Here is a 16,724-nt window from a genome sequence, read left to right on the forward strand (position 1 = left end):
CAGTGTAGATATGGGATAATAATATAGCAGCTGCTTGGTCACAGCCTGTGTACAGTCTTTGAGGGTTTTCCTCAGCACTAATTTGTCACTGTCAGAGTTCACACACTTTCTGGGCATTTTTTTTAAAGAGGTGTGAAACTGTGAGGGGTAAACAGGGAAGTCAGAGTGTGTTGATAACCACTCACTATGATGCATATGTGAATGTTTTGTGACAAAGTTTGCTAAGCTCACTAATGGTACTAAAGATACATTTAATTTTCTCCAAAAAGGCCATTTGTCAAAATTACTCAACCCCAAAGTCAGTACTTTGTCAGACAGCCTTTGGACTTTATGATCTACATTAAACATTGCTTAAAAAAAAGGTTTGTGGTACCTTTCTTTTGAATTTTAGCCAATTTCTAATGTGATAAAGTTTCAGTCTCACTAATATTTTTTGGTTTCTGTGCTGCCAGTGCTTTCTTTAAATCCCAGTTAAGAATTTAATTTGGATTCAAATCTGGGGAATGAGATGAACATTCCAGAAATGATACTTGAACCAAGCTGTTTGGTGCAACTAGATGCATCCTTGGGATTATTTTCTTGCTGGAAAGTCCAGTGATTACCAAGCTGCGCTGAGCGCATCGCCTTCTTCTTTAGTACGGCCTGGTATTCAAAGTATCCATTATGCCAGTCACATGGTCAAGTACCAGCAAAACAACTCCACAACAGGATGGACCCACCTCCATGCTTGATTAGTGGGATGATGCTCTTGTCACAGACTTTTCCCTTCTTACACCAGACACATTGCTAATCCATGGATCCAAACAGTTCCAGTTTACTATATTTGCATCATAGCTGAAGCAAATTGAATGCCTTTGCCAAAAGCATAAATGTGTAAACTTTATAATACCGTATTAAACTGGATGCTGTGTGTGTGTGTGTGGTTGTGTGTCTATGCCATAGTTGTCTGATGTAGTAAGTTTGACAAATGACAAGGAGCAGGCCTTAGTGTGGAGGTAAATGCAAAGCAATCCTGACAGGTTAATATGCAGTTTAGCTCTGTAATCAGCCATCAGCACAGCAGTGCACATCATTGACAACAGATTTATTATCCTCTGTGTGTGTTTGTGTGTGTGTTACTGGCAGTGTTTATCGTGGAGACTTTGACCATACCTTTGTGTGTGTGTTGGTGTCATCTCATCTTCTTACCATTTGCACAAACCTGTTTTTTAGACGGTGTGTTTGTGTTAATGCTTGTGCAGCTTGTACGTTGTGTTTATGTGTTTTGTTGTTGAAAGATTTACACAGCAATGTCTCGCATCCATCAGTCAAGTTTTGTCTTGTCCAGGTCTGTAATGTTACTAAGACTGGACACACGCACGGCCTCTGTGCTTCCCTGCTTTACTACACACACTGTGCTGTTGCCACTTAAAAATGTACTGAAAGTAAAATGTGGCTGTTGAATACTGTCATGTGCTTGCATTTTTACATATTGGTCATATTATTTGAAATACAAAAGAAGTGTCTTTTTGTTCTCCATGATTAGTTTACATGTCTTTATTGAACCTCTTTTTACCTGTTGTCATCCATTTTTCTCTGTCTGAAGGCAAATCAAGTCTCCTAACATCCAGAAGCAGACAGTGCAGAGTGAGATGAGTATAGATGCCCTAACTGATGGACATCCGCACTCTTTGTCACAGGTTTGAATACGTGTGTGTTTGTGTGTGCACACTCGTGTACTTTCCTTGCCCTCTGAATTAGCTCATCACTTCATCCTGCAGATTGGTTCACAACTCCCACGCTCTTTTCTTTCTTCCTCATCTTAATTGTAAGCCATTTCTCAGAAACTATCATCTTTTCACTGTCTCATTCTTGACTTTGCTCACTGTCAGTGTCTGTATAATTCTGTTTGTCTGTGCAGAAAGAACGCTGTTCCAGGCTTTCTTACCTCCTGCCCTCCCTCCCTCACTGCATCTCAGAGTTAGTTCTAAGTGGAAGAGACAGGCATTTAGTCGAGCAGAAATCAGCTCCATACACCAGCTGGGAGCGGCTCAGATGGTGATAGCAAAGGACTAGTAAGTTAAGTGTAGTCAAGTAAGGAGAGACCATTTTGAACTACCTTTTTTTTTTTTTTTTTTTTTTGGAAAAGTCCAGCGATATCATTTGTATGCAACATGAGTGTCAGCTATTTGCTCAATAGCGTGCATGCATGTGTTTGTTTGCATGCTTGTGTACTTAACTGCAGAGCTATGCCAAGGTGTTAATATGCAGACTGCAGCTTTGCCAGGTTTTTCCCACAGGACCAATGAAGTACTGTAGAGTACACCCCTCTGTACCACTCTGCCAAACAGAGAAAAATCTTTTTAGGAAGTTATTTTGTTATTTCTGTGTGCTGGCAGGCAGCATCCAACATCCTGTTTCCTCTTCTAAATAGTGCTGGAGTAGTACGCACTAATATTGCTACAACCTGCAACAAGACGTGAAGCCAATGCCAGAAGGAAAGAACATGGAGGAGTGCAAGAGGGACATATTGTATGTTAGTGACACAGGTGACATCCACAAAAAGAGCAACATTGAAAGTGTCACATGTGGTCGAATTTATGTGTTTATTATTATTATGCAGAATAAAATACAAAAATAGCAAGCAAAGCATCAGACAAACAGAGAGCAACGCTGAAACTAAAGAGACAAAAAGAAAAGACAAAGATATAAAGCAAAATCAAAAAAATAACATAAGACACTGAAGGTTCAAGCACACATACACATCCAAAAGCCTCCACTCACAAAGGAACAGAAATTAATGGATTGGTTGAATAAATTTTTGTAAGTATATATTCAATGTATTGTAAAAATAGTGACCCAAGGACATGTCATACTAGTGTGTTAGTGCAGATGTAGGTTTTTATGGTCCTGTTCAGTTTTATTGTCATTTATCCACATTTATCCACATAAGTGCCTGATCAATGGTGTGTTTTTGAGGTTGACAGAGAAATCAATATTTAGCCAGATCCGTTAACCCTTGCTATCATTGCTATGGGTGTTACTTTGGTCCAGGCTGAAATGTAGCACAAAAATTTATCACACCAAGATGATAAAGCCTTGGTGACTTCCATGAGGTTGCCATTTGTGTTTTAGTGAACTCTTTCCACTACTACAGGTAGATTTTTCCATAAGGTTTGATACGCACATTCATGTCCCCCCTCAGCGTGACGACTACCCACGTTGGTGATTTGGACTTTTCATCTAGTGGCAAACTCAGGTAAAAATTATGTTTAGGCTCAAATACCTGTAAAACTAAGTATATTTTCATTGGCCCCAGCTCCAGTTTGTGTAATAGTTTGCAGAGTCCCTGTCTTTCCCCTGCTCACGCTTGCTCACAGTTTACTGTATCTTGGAGTCCATCAGGAACACAGCATGCTCCGAGGGTAAACACAAACAAACAGGGCCTTCCCTCACTCTCTCTCCCCATCCAATCTAGGAGAGTTTATGAGGGATGAAAAGATAGCATCTCTCTGCTCCGTGGTTTCCATCTCACCACGCTGCACTTCACAAACACAGAGAAAACATGTATTTACTTCAAGCCTCGACACAGGCTTTTTATTTGTTTTTTATCTATCAGCGACATAAGGATTATTTTAAGAAAAATTGAGGAAGATAGATGCATCTCAGGATTTTTATTCACCCTAAGTATCTTCCCAGTGTTTACACTTGACTGAAACTGTATATGAGGCTTCTGATCCTGCACACATACTTAACATTTTTTTAAATCATAAAATAGGAAGACAGAGCTTGATGCTGCACAAACAACTTTCTTAACAAAGACCAATAACTATGTCTGCTTGGATCAGGCTATATGGGTAAATGGTATGTGTGTGTGTACTCAGGATCATAGTTCACAGCTGCTGGATATGTGTGTTCTCTCACTCTCTGCTAGTTTATTTTAGTGATTATAATCCCTCCATCAAACCAGGAAGAGCCAGACTTCATAATGATCTTTCCCAAGGGCACTAGGTGATGATTGGTGCTGCACAGGCAATTATCTTTACATTTTTCCCACTCTCTATGTCTTTCTTTCTCTCACCTTTTTTTTCAATTCTTCTTCTTGAAAGCCATCAATATTCTCTTGTTACTAATAAAACTCACATAACACACAGATACACACACACAGACACATGAACTATATATGTGCACACACACACACACACACACAGAGACAGACACAGCTTTCTGGTTAGGTTTCATTCGAGGGTCCAGTAGTGGCAGCCCTTCTCAGTGGGATGTCTGTGTGTGTGCGCACACATGCATTCCTGTGTTTCTGTCTGTGCGGCAGGGTCAGACGAATACTTGTTGATTCTGGTGCATTGAATTACTGCCTGTCTGTCATATCCAATTAGGGCTTTAGGCTGCTGACGCACACAGCCTGCCTCTGTACATGTGTGCAGGGGTTTGTCGCTCACCTCCAGCTGTGTTTTGCTGACGTGATGAGCAGCAAGTATCCTCTTGTAATTTGTGAGTTGCTCGGCACTCTTTTCATCTCATTTAGGGTTGATCCCATTTCTACTGCTTTAGTTGTTATCAGTGAATAGGTCAGTAATTAGATTTATTGGTCATTAGATTTTACATCTTTTCAATCAAGTGTTTTACTATTGACAATTGAATTTAGATACATTATAGATGCATTTTTTTTTCAATACTGTTTAGCTTGAAGCTCAGTTTTACGCAATACAATATTATCTATTCAAAGTATTGTGAGACTTGATAAAAACATTTATGTTTAGCTCTGTATCAGGTATATACCGTACTGTAGCTGATGCAGTTGTTTCCAAGCATTTGAATTCAGATTCACATTTACACACATGGAAGTGGAGCAGTGGTTAGTGCTGTCACCTCACAGCAAGAAGGTCCGGGGTTTGAGACCCGGCCGACCTGGTACCTTTCTATACAGAGTTTGCATGTTCTCCCTGTGCCTGTGTGGTACTCCAGGTACTCTGGCTTCCTCCCACAGCCCAAAGACATGCAGCTTAGGTTGGATGGTGACTCTAAACTGCCCGTAGGAGTGAGTATGGATGTGTGTGGTTGTTTGTCTCTAAACATTAGCTTCTTCCGTGTGCTATCACTCTGATCAACAGTTAATCCAGTTAATCGGGACACAGCAATCACCACAGTGCAATAAACTGTACGTACAGTCATTCAGTCTGATAGCTGTCATATTGTATATAGATGTACATATTTATAAAAGCTGTCTCTCTTTTCCTCTCATTCCTTTCTTGTTTTTGATTGCACACTTTCCCTATTTGCATGCACACACAGTTTATTCTTTTTTGTTTTTATTGCTTTATTTGTTATTTTCTATTATTGTTGCCTTACAACACATTGAGATACTCTGTACCAGAGTCAAATAAATGTTCAAACATACTTAGCAATTAAAGTAATTCAGATTCTAAGTGTCAGTCCTGTGATAGACTGGTGACCTGTCCAGGGTGTACCCTGCCTCTTCCCCCTCATCTTTCCAGTGTGTCCCACACCTTTGGCACTAGTTGAACCCTGACGGTGGCTTTTCGCCCAATTTGGCATGTTGGATTAGATAGACCACTCCAATTGGCTCTTCAGCTAAGTGAATCAATGCGCAAGAAGAGAGCAGTTCAGGAAAGCCCCTTCAGCCTGTCTCTGTAGTATCCATCATTGTGATGGATGAAAATTCCTTGACTGAAATGTTCAAAGGTTTCACTGAGCACATTCTTAGGGCAGAGGCACACTAAGCTGACAACAAAGAACTAGCAGCAACACAGGCTGACTGTTGTGTCACCTCACATCATCTTTGTCTGGGCCTGCTGGTTTGAAAAATTGGCACTTGAACACACCGCACAGACTACAGCCGACTAGCCTGTATGTTCTGCGCTGGATAATCAAGTCCGTGATTTCTTCTGTTGGCAGTTTTGCCATGTTTATGACTTATTGTCATATTTAGTTGGTTGATGCATCTTCAAGTATGTTATCAAGTTTATGTGGTAAAACCTTCCAGTGTTGACTCCCACCATCAAAACATTGCTTTTGCAGTGATTTACATTCTGCTTGTCTGATGGCATAAAAGTGTTTATATGACATTTCAGTGATCATACATTGATCTGATTAATTTTTGTTGCTGAGAATATGATTGGTGCACTCTGGTTTGAGTAGTCAATCAAAATATTGTCTGACTGTTTTGCAACAAGGATATATCACACAATTTATCTGAACCCATTAAAGTATCTTCTCTGCACTGCTTCCAGAAAAGTGTGAATGTGTGAACTTGAAGGTGAGTCAACTTCAGGGAGTTGGAGAGAATATAAAAAATGAGAGAGAAAGAGAGAATTGGAGGGTTTATTATTTCTGTCCAGTGTTTTCTTTAACAGTTCCATCACCCAGTACGGAGAGGGGTCTGTTTCCCCCGCTCACCATAGGTGTCAGAGAGGCCACACACAAGCTGTGCATGTGAATGCACACAGTCTACCCTACTCACCCACGCTCACACATGTGCATACTCATATGGATGACAGCAAAGATCATAACACTTACATACTCTCTCTCTCCATCACTTAACACTCTCTTCTGTCTTGGTTGTGTCTATTTATTCTAAGAAAAGTCTTGTTCTATCACCACAGCTTTTAACTTTCTCAAGTCCTTCCTTCAGTTCTGTTTTACATGGATTGTGTTCCTTTTATAAAAGGGACCAACAAATACACCTTTTCTCAAGGATGATTTTAATGCAAAATAGTAACAATAAAATTTAAAACAAAGCGCACTCAAAGGAAAAACATTCTCTCTCTGGCTTTTGCTACTTTGCTTCCATCCCTCCTGCTCGTCCTCTTCCTCGAACCCCCCACCCCCCCACCCCAGCTTCCTCTTTTAGCTTCCCAGGATGCCATGCGGGAAACGGCAGAGCGAATCAGGGAGTTGGAGATGGCACTGAGGGAGAGCATGAACACCTCTGCGCACAGGGAGGCTCTCTGGGCACAGGAGGAGGCTGCGCGTGTTCAGGCTCAGAGAGAGGTTTACCCGACGTTACACACCCCGATGGGGGTTCCAGACCAGCATACACATATACACATTGATAGTTACATGCAACTCTCCATAAGCAGCCTGGCCTACCTGTTAAACTGAGTGCTGGTATCAGCCCACCTATGACTAAGAAGAAGCAATCTGAGGAACCTAACTCCACCCTCATGTGGTTAAGAGTGTAACTGCGGGCAGACTGCGGTTGATGAGTTGTCCTCAGTCACTTAATATGTATCTCTTAACCAGCAAATATAATTATTACAAAATTGATTTTCCTGTTCCTGCCTGTTAGTCTTTTCTTCTTAATTCTCTTCTACTGCTTTGTTTATTTTTTTTTCCTTGAGCCTGAAATTCAAAACTGAAAGAAAAAAAAAGATTGTATCCTTTTATTTTCTGTCTCTCATTAAGTTTGCTGCTGCATGCTTCAAAATGTCAGCATGTGTTTGACATATTGTGAATTTATATGTGTGCAATCAGAATTCATTAACAAAGCTTTAAGCTTGCTGTCTTGATGGAGCACAGGCTGCCCTATCACTCTCTGTGTTCCTCTATCTATCTGTCTTTCTGACTGCCAGCTGGTCATCTACATCTTTAAGTTGGTCCAAAAAAAAAAGTGCATGTGTGTGCTTTTGTATGTGTGTGTATGTGAGTGTAGGTGTGTCTGTGGTGGGAAAGAGAAACGTGGTGAGGGAGTGTATTTCCTGCTGGTGTGTGTGTGCATTTGAATGAGAATGACCTTGCATTACTTATGAGTGCCACAAGTAATGTGAGAGCAATCAGTGCTTAAAACAAGAGCTAACATTTTGAGGCAGGATGGTGGCTGTATTGCTTCAAGCACACACATTCAAAGATGGAGGCTAATAGAGGAGCGTTTAAAGATGAATAGAGCAGACCGGTGGACGTAGCTGGAAAGTAAGACAAGGTCAAACTTGGTTTATAAAATTCATTGAGTGCCAATGTTAACTGTGGCTTGTTTTTTCCTCCTTGCAATTACTGCACTTCACATGCTTGACTTACAGTCAGCATAGATACTGTGTTTATTAAACAATAGTCTGATCCACTGAGAAGTCCAAAACCAAAGTATATTTATGTCTGTGGGACTTTTTCCTGTTTTTTGAGGTGAATGATTCAGCTTTGACCTAAATTTACCCAATCGTAGCCAAAGAATCGGGGAAATCCTTTCTCAACTTGTGACACGTTAACACCCATTGACCCCAGAAAGCCATAGTCAACTTATTTTAATTTCAATTAATTCCGGGCCCTACACATAGGGAACATACTGAGCATGTGACTGTGGGCGACTGTGGTTCAGTGGGTAGAGCAATTGTCTCCCAACTGGAGGGTTGGAGGTTTGAATCATGGTGCCTGCAGTCCACATGTCGAAGTGTCCTTGGGCAAGACGCTGAACCCCCAAGTTGCCCCCGATGGTTAGAGCCATCAGTGTGAGTTGGTGCCACAGATGGCTGCCTCTGTTCTGTACCGGAAACAAATTCCTTGTGTGTAACATACTTGGCCAAATAAAGGTGATTATCCTTATACAGTTATACTGGAAACTGAGCTTGACACGTACCAAGCCAGCAGTCACACTGTCAGCACATGGAGAGATAACCATTTGGCCTGGTGCTCATGCTGCTGAGTCACTGATGCTCACTGGTAGATGCTGTCAACACACTGAACTTTGTGAGTCAACATGATGTCACCACATTAGTAGGCAGAGAGTCAACGTGCCACTGACAAGTAGTTTCACAGTTGTCAGTCGTTGTTCTTGCCTCAGACTTTGAGAAAAAGAGTGTGTGTGGGATGCAGTGGGATTAGAGAGAGAGAGACGGACAGGTCCTTCAGACACATCACCTGACCCTGGCACCATTTCAGATCACCCTGCCAGACTCACATTCTCACGTCCCCCCCTCCCCATCTACCTGTCCCCTTCCCTTGATGTTCTTCTTTCTTTTGTCCTCTAATGCACTAGGTCACTTTAATTGACCCCCCCTTCTCACGCCATCTCTGGTTCTCTCTCTCTTGACTTTCTCCCACCATCATTTCTGCTGTCCAATTGTTCTGAGCTTCATTTTTTGTCATCTGTCATCTGCCTTCTCAAGTTGTCTCACCCAATTACATCCAGGCTCTCTCTTCCTTTCTCCTGTATTTCTGTTTCTATTTCTCTCCTTTTCTTCCCATCTGTGGCGTTTGAACCAGGTCCTTGAACCAGCAGCACCAACACAAATGGACAAGGGATTTGACCCTTACCTCTGAGCCCCCAGTCAGCTTAGCATCTAACGGGGCTTTGGGCCAGTCTTTGTGAGCCTGAACCTGGCTGTAGGGCTTTGCCTTGAAGTTGAGCTAAATCAGCACGCACAGGTTCAACGCTAAGCTGATTAGGTCCCTAATTTCACTGAAAAGCATTGTATTCATTATTAATGATGTGGTTGTGAAGTAAGGGCCAGCCTGGGTGGTGGATTAATGGGGACTGTGAGTGGGGCAGTTAAGATGAAGAGGGTGCAGAAGAGCTGATAGATATGTGGACATAAATGGAGGTGTTTGAGTGTGTGACCCTTGACTTTCAAGATGAAAAAACTGGCTTGGGGTTATTTTAAACCTGAAAAAAGACATCAAACATTAAGTGTGGTGTGACATTTCGATGTCTTGCTGGCTGATTTTGGGTGTATTAGCTGCTTGGATACTGACGAGGTCAATAGTTGACAGCAGGGATAGAGAGTGTATTTTATTTAAAACAATGCTTTGTTACATTTCCAGGAAAATATGACTGAGAGTTGTCCTTTTCCCATCATTTCAAATGTGTATATTCCCCATGTGCTTTGCTTTCACCCTTTCTCCTTTCTTCTCTTGCTCCATGTGTGATATGTGTTCAGTGAACACATTATCTGACATCTGTGAAACACCCCTAGACAACCGAGGGAGGTGGAGAGTGTCTTGAAAATGTGCGAACGATTTGCCCCGTTCATAAAAGAGGCCCATTCCTTTTTTCATACCCTACCCCATGGAGTGCTCTCCACAATATGTCTTGTCTTTACATTTTTTTTTAACTTTCTCTCCATTTGTTCATTTGAGATTCAACACTTCAAAATTATTGTTTGAACATCTTGTATCACAAATCTGCAAATCATTAGAACTGAACAAAGATAAATTCATATTCTTGTGAACTCCCATATATAATCTATACAGGCCTGCCAAGTAGTGGATGCTAATGTGAAGTACTTGTTGTTAGACAATTAGACACTTCCTGTCTTAGGATAATGGTGCCCTGAGGTCACATCCCGTCTGTCAGATGCTCAGGTTGGACAGGCAGGCCTGCGTGTCTGGAGGGCATGTGTGTGCAGAGGGAGGAGGTGTAAATTAGGGGTTGAGCATTATTCTCACCTGGTCTAAAGCAGGACCACACTTGAGAGTAAGATAAAATAACTGGATAAAGGTGGACCCATGTTTCCAGCGAACGCATCAGTGGACATACCATTTAACTAACCTGCATCTTGTTGTCTACTGCCATTCAGTTTAAGATTGTATCATTTCACATGATTTTACAGTAGCATTCCAACACACACACCCTCTCAAGTATACATCATATAGACATAGAATTACACATAAGTGTGTATTTCCATGTATGTATATATGAGACTGCGCATGCTTAAATAGATCTTGTACTGTATCTTGATTTTTACACAGCATGTTATATGATTTAATCAACACTTCTTACATTTGAGAACAGAGACATGTGCATGGGTATCCTGGTATGTTCTAACCTGTGTGTGTGTATGTCGGCCTTTGAATAGTTGGAGGAGCTGATGGGAGCTTTGGAGAAAACACGCCAAGAGCTGGATGCCACCAAACTCCGTCTGTCCTCCACTCAGCAGGCCCTGCACGAGCGAGATGGGCACCTCAACAGTCTGCACCAGGAGAGACGAAAACAGCTGGAGGAGATTCTGGAGATGAAGTTAGTCTCTGAACATACTGTTCAGTATTTATATCTTAGCTGTCCATATATCTATCAACCGTTAACCTGCCCTACCTAGATATTTTTCTTCTTTCACAGAAAATAAAAAGCACACACTTTATGTGCAAATGCTATATCTTGTGCATTCACGGCTCTGCATTTCTTTAACGAGTAAAAGAAAAATGTCAACTTAGCAAACTCAACCATGTTAATTAATTAAGCTGCATTTAGATTTATAGATCTGGTGACAGCAGTAATACGTTCAGTCAGAACGTTTGAAGTAGTTTGGAGCAATGAATACACACCCAGCTCATAAAAGTTTTATGTGATCAAGGAACATTATAGATATTTTCATTACCCATCACAGCAGCTTCTATGCTGCAGGAGAAATCTTTGTCTAATACTGCATTTGGCACATTTATCTTCTCACCTGTTCACATGTGAAGCTGTGCATACGTGTTATAGACATCAGTGCTGAGTTGCATTTTGAAGCTGGATCAGCTGTTGTCTATTAGCTGCCTTGTGAAAAGCTGCATTTATTGAGGAGGGTGCGCAGCCTTAGACAGTAGGTCAGAAAGATATGCATGCGGCTGTTTTTTCATATGAATGTGTGTGTGACAGATAGAGAGTTAGAGGAGAAGGAAACAAAAACAAAGAAGAACTGTGCAGGACTGGCTGCGTTGCCATGTGTGAGTGTGTGTCAGAATGTGTGACGGAGTTCCAAATCTGTCAGTGGATCGGCTACATGTGTGTTTGCTTTGAGCGCTCTGATTGAAGGAGCATGGAGCCACATATCTGGTTGTCATGTGCTGCAGGGAAATGCCTTTAATGTCAGTCACTCAGTACATTACACAAGGAAAGGCTGGCACATATGTGTTGACGCCATGACTTGTAGTTCACTACACCTCACGAGCCCCTCTGATCACACTAATTGTGAAATAATATGTACAGTACGTGACTCTGTGTGCCTACAGTATGTGTACGGTTTACCTTTTCTCACGTATCTGCACACACATGCACACATAATTGTGATACACACCATCTTCCTATCTGTTTCAATTTTCACCATCAAAACATCAGCAGTGTTGTTTAGCTGAAGAAATCTATTACATACAATACAGACACAATCCATGCCTCTAGATACTGTATATGCAAATTTAAGGCATGTGAATGGTACTTCTGTATTTTACTGGCACTAGGCTTAAATCATGATTGTATTACTATTAGAAAGATGTCTGAGGAAGAAGGATAGTGTGATGGTTGGTTGACATAAGCAACACCAAATTGGCTGTTCAGGAGTTTGAATGGATATAAGTCTACACTGGTAAGAGCTAATCATGGGGGCACAGGCGGCATGAGTGTGTGTGGTCTCTTGCATTGGATTCTGTGTGCGTCTGTGTGTATGAAGAGGTCAGAGGCTGGGGGTTTAGGGTCACTGATGATAAGGATTAAAGAACTGTTGATCTGCAAGGGGCAAAGCTTCATGAGGCTGGGTTACATCTCAACAAGCCACAAAGATATGCATGTAGAATATACACACAACCTCAGTGGAATTTGCATATAATCACTCACGTCTGCAGACATGCACATACTTACACAAGCTTTGGCTTTGTGCCTTAAAAGGGGTCTTATTCCCACAGCACAGCTCTGGTCCAAGTTAGAACAGGGAAAACTCAACAGGAAAGATAGGGCAAAGAAAGAGGTAACAAGAGAGAGTGAGGGGGAGTTAGAGTGAAAGCGAGGAAAAAAATGAGACGGAAAAAGAGAGAATGAGAGTGGGGGGGGGAATGGAAGGGGCTACTCAAACTGAAGTATTTCAAATCTTAGAAATCATGAGAGAAGTTTGATTGTATGCCAAGTTTCTCCTTCTTTCGACTGTAATGTGGCGTTGTCAAGAAGACCAGCTGAAGCAAACCATGTCAGGCACGTTCCCCAGTGAACTGGAGAGCTCTGTGTGTGTGTTTTTTAACGTGTGTGTATTTGTGTGTATAAGCCAGAGGGAGTGAGAGAGAGAGCAGACTCCTGGCTTTTCAACACTGTTAATGAAAGAGACAAGAAGGGAAAAAATCATTTTCAATATCCTCTCATTGCATGCTGGCTTTCCTAGCTCGTATTGTATGTGTATAGATATAGAGCTGAATGCTTGATGTATAAGGAGCGGTGCAGGGTCTGCTTTGTCACCCCACACCAGATTGAGTTTCCTCCATTCTGTATAGTATGCACACACACAGAGGCATGTAGACACAGATGGCTTCCAGAGGAGCTAGTCAATAAATGAGTCTGGGGTCAAGGGGTGTAGTTGTACAATAGAGAAATTGTGTGGACATTTTGATAAGCTAGTTATTGAGATGTTTCCATAGTCTGAATGGGATCATTCTACATGCCACAGTAACACAGGGACTTACTGAACCCGATCATCCTGTAGACACTAAGAATGTCGCTGATAGATCTGTGTACATTTTATTGAAGGAAAATTGTGAAAAAGCAAAGAAAAGGTAGTGAAAGTTTTGAGGCGGGCCCATAGACAGAGTCAAAGCTGACAGAGTGGAAATTGTAGAGGTAGAGAAGGAGATGACACTTTGAGAGATGACAGGGAAATTGTGCATTTATCAGTAGACTGTCTCTACTCTGCAGGGCAGTAGAAGAAGGTAAAATAGGAAGCTCTAGCAGAGAGTTAGGGAAGCAATTGTAAATGATGGGGAAAAGGGATGACAGAGTGCAGGAGTGACTGATCGAGGAAGGCAGAAGGAGAATGATGGAGGGAGTGTTGGGAGAAAGAGCTGGGAGAAGATGGAGTGGAGCTGTGAAGACTGTGAAGGTCTAGAGCCTTGGTTAGCAGGAAAGGGACAAAGAGAGGGGGGAGAACGGGTGAGAGCAGAACGGATGAACACAACATAATGTGTACCTGCAAACACCTGCACTACAGCAGAATATTCTCAATATACAACTGTTTATTTTGATTTTACATACTGTAAATGGGAGTACAAGAAATTAAAAATAAACTTGTAGGCACAGTAAAAAATATGCTAATTTTAGACTGAGTTGCAGAAGTTGATGTAAAGATAGAGACTCAGGTAATGGAAATCCAAGTAAATAAATAATGTGGCAGAAGGCAAAGGAAATATATTTTTTTCATAAATGATGATGTTACTGTAGGTGCCTGCATCTACATCCTCTTTTTTTGTTTAGTTGTATTTATCAACCTTACCATATTCTTTAAATATGACAAATATGATGATAAAAATGCTTCACTGACAAAGAAAAGTAAATCCTCAGAGTAACAACCACAGGAGTTATGTCAATTACACACTGTTATTATGCTGTTTGCCTGTTACCTCTTAAATGTTTGCTTAACTGTAGTTCATAAAGAAACACCTTTTGTGCCATTCTACACTTGTTTTTATCACGTCATTTACTCCACACCCACATGCAAACAATCATGAAGTGGAATGAAATTTATTGGATATTTCAAACTTTTTTAACAAATAAAAAACTGAATAATTGGGCGTGCAAAATTATTCAGCCCCTTTACTTTCAGTGCAGCAAACTCTCTCCAGAAGTTCAGTGAGGATCTCTGAATGATCCAATGTTGACCTAAATGACTAATGATGATAAATAGAATCCACCTGTGTGTAATCAAGTCTCCGTATAAATGCACCTGCACTGTGATAGTCTCAGAGGTCTGTTTAAAGCGCAGAGAGCATCATGAAGAACAAGGAACACACCAGGCAGGTCCGAGATACTGTTGTGGAGAAGTTTAAAGCCGGATTTGGATACAAAAAGATTTCCCAAGCTTTAAACATCCCAAGGAGCACTGTGCAAGCGATAATATTGAAATGGAAGGAGTATCAGACCACTGCAAATCTACCAAGACCTGGCCGTCCCTCTAAACTTTCAGCTCATACAAGGAGAAGACTGATCAGAGATGCAGCCAAGAGGCCCATGATCACTCTGGATGAACTGCAGAGATCTACAGCTGAGGTGGGAGACTCTGTCCATAGGACAACAATCAGTCGTATACTGCACAAATCTGGCCTTTATGGAAGAGTGGCAAGAAGAAAGCCATTTCTTAAAGATATCCATAAAAAGTGTCGTTTAAAGTTTGCCACAAGCCACCTGGGAGACACACCAAACATGTGGAAGAAGGTGCTCTGGTCAGATGAAACCAAAATCGAACTTTTTGGCAACAATGCAAAACGTTATGTTTGGCGTAAAAGCAACACAGCTCATCACCCTGAACACACCATCCCCACTGTCAAACATGGTGGTGGCAGCATCATTGTTTGGGCCTGCTTTTCTTCAGCAGGGACAGGGAAGATGGTTAAACTTGATGGGAAGATGGATGGAGCCAAATACAGGACCATTCTGGAAGGAAACCTGATGGAGTCTGCAAAAGACCTGAGACTGGGACGGAGATTTGTCTTCCAACAAGACAATGATCCAAAACATAAAGCAAAATCTACAATGGAATGGTTCACAAATAAACATATCTAGGTGTTAGAATGGCCAAGTCAAAGTCCAGACCTGAATCCAATCGAGAATCTGTGGAAAACTGCTGTTCACAAACGCTCTCCATCCAACCTCACTGAGCTCGAGCTGTTTTGCAAGGAGGCATGGGCAAAAATTTCAGTCTCTCGATGTGCAAAACTGATAGAGACATACCCCAAGTGACTTACAGCTGTAATCGCAGCAAAAGGTGGCGCTACAACGTATTAACTTAAGGGGGTTGAATAATTTTGCACGCCCAATTTTTCAGTTTTTTTATTTGTTAAAAAAGTTTGACATATCCAATAAATTTCGTTCCACTTCATGATTGTGTCCCACTTGTTGTTGATTCTTCACAAAAAATTACAGTTTTATATCTTTATGTTTGAAGCCTGAAATGTGGCAAAAGGTCGCAAAGTTCAAGGGGGCCGAATACTTTCGCAAGGCACTGTAAGCTAATCTACAGTGTGGACACTTATTAAACCATAATCTTTAACCCCTGAAATTCTATCCTGTCCATGAAGTGTGTTCACATATCAGTTTGTTGACTAGGTATAGTAACCCACAGCATAATGAAGCTTAGAGCAGTAGTGATGTTATGACTTTCAAATCCCTATTGTAGACATCCTGTCTGCACAGCACCGTTGCAATGGTTACACTGACTAAACACACAGAGACCAGCTGTACTGGCAAGGTCATGTCCCTGCTCCCTGATGGGTCTGGATACACATAAATTTACAGATACTCACAACATGTGTGCTCGCAGGACACATTCACACTGAAAATGTCGATTGTACACATTTATATATTCGGTCAAACAACATCACCTACCTACAAGCACACAGAAATGTATGTGTTAGAAATTAACTAAATTCTTTTGTTGGAAGCACGAGACAGGAGAGGACTGTTTAAAATCAACAGAAAGTTTACTGAAAGTCTGATCACAGGAAAGTCTTACAGCGCTGGATTCAGAGAGATAGAGCTCCCGCAGGAAAACCAACTTCTGAATCCTGAATCATGTTTTACAATGCATTTTATCTTCTTGGGCTGCTCCGCCCTGGACAGAGGTACAACATTCAACAGCTTTTGATCCTATTGTCCCTTTGGTGTGAACCGGAGCTCCCCCTTGTTTCAATGTGGTAAAGTCTAGGTATATGTGTGTGTGTGTGTGTGTGTGTGTGTGTCTGGTGTCTGTCTCTCATGTGGTAACTTGGTCTTGACCAAGCACACAGAACAGTGGGTTGACTGGGTTGCAGGCCCCCTGTGTGTGTGTGTG

The 16,724-nt window shown here is 41.5% G+C and overlaps 1 protein-coding gene across 10 annotated transcripts in view; it reads left to right on the top strand.

Annotated features, from left to right (window-relative positions):
* Window positions 1–16,724, top strand: part of LOC109971776 (ELKS/Rab6-interacting/CAST family member 1) — a 141,563-nt gene that overhangs the window by 67,787 nt on the left and 57,052 nt on the right. For 9 of the 10 annotated variants that reach the window (XM_020620255.1, XM_020620246.1, XM_020620268.1 and 6 more), the window contains 3 exons: window positions 1,586–1,679; window positions 6,856–7,008; window positions 10,803–10,963. In XM_020620255.1, coding sequence (XP_020475911.1) covers window positions 1,586–1,679; window positions 6,856–7,008; window positions 10,803–10,963 — 408 coding nt within the window. The remainder of the gene's footprint in view (window positions 1–1,585; window positions 1,680–6,855; window positions 7,009–10,802; window positions 10,964–16,724) is intronic. The other variant, XM_020620315.1, reaches the window with a different exon arrangement.

This window comes from Monopterus albus, unplaced genomic scaffold (genome assembly GCF_001952655.1).
Source record: "Monopterus albus unplaced genomic scaffold, M_albus_1.0 scaffold6.1, whole genome shotgun sequence".
Lineage (NCBI taxonomy): Eukaryota > Metazoa > Chordata > Actinopteri > Synbranchiformes > Synbranchidae > Monopterus > Monopterus albus.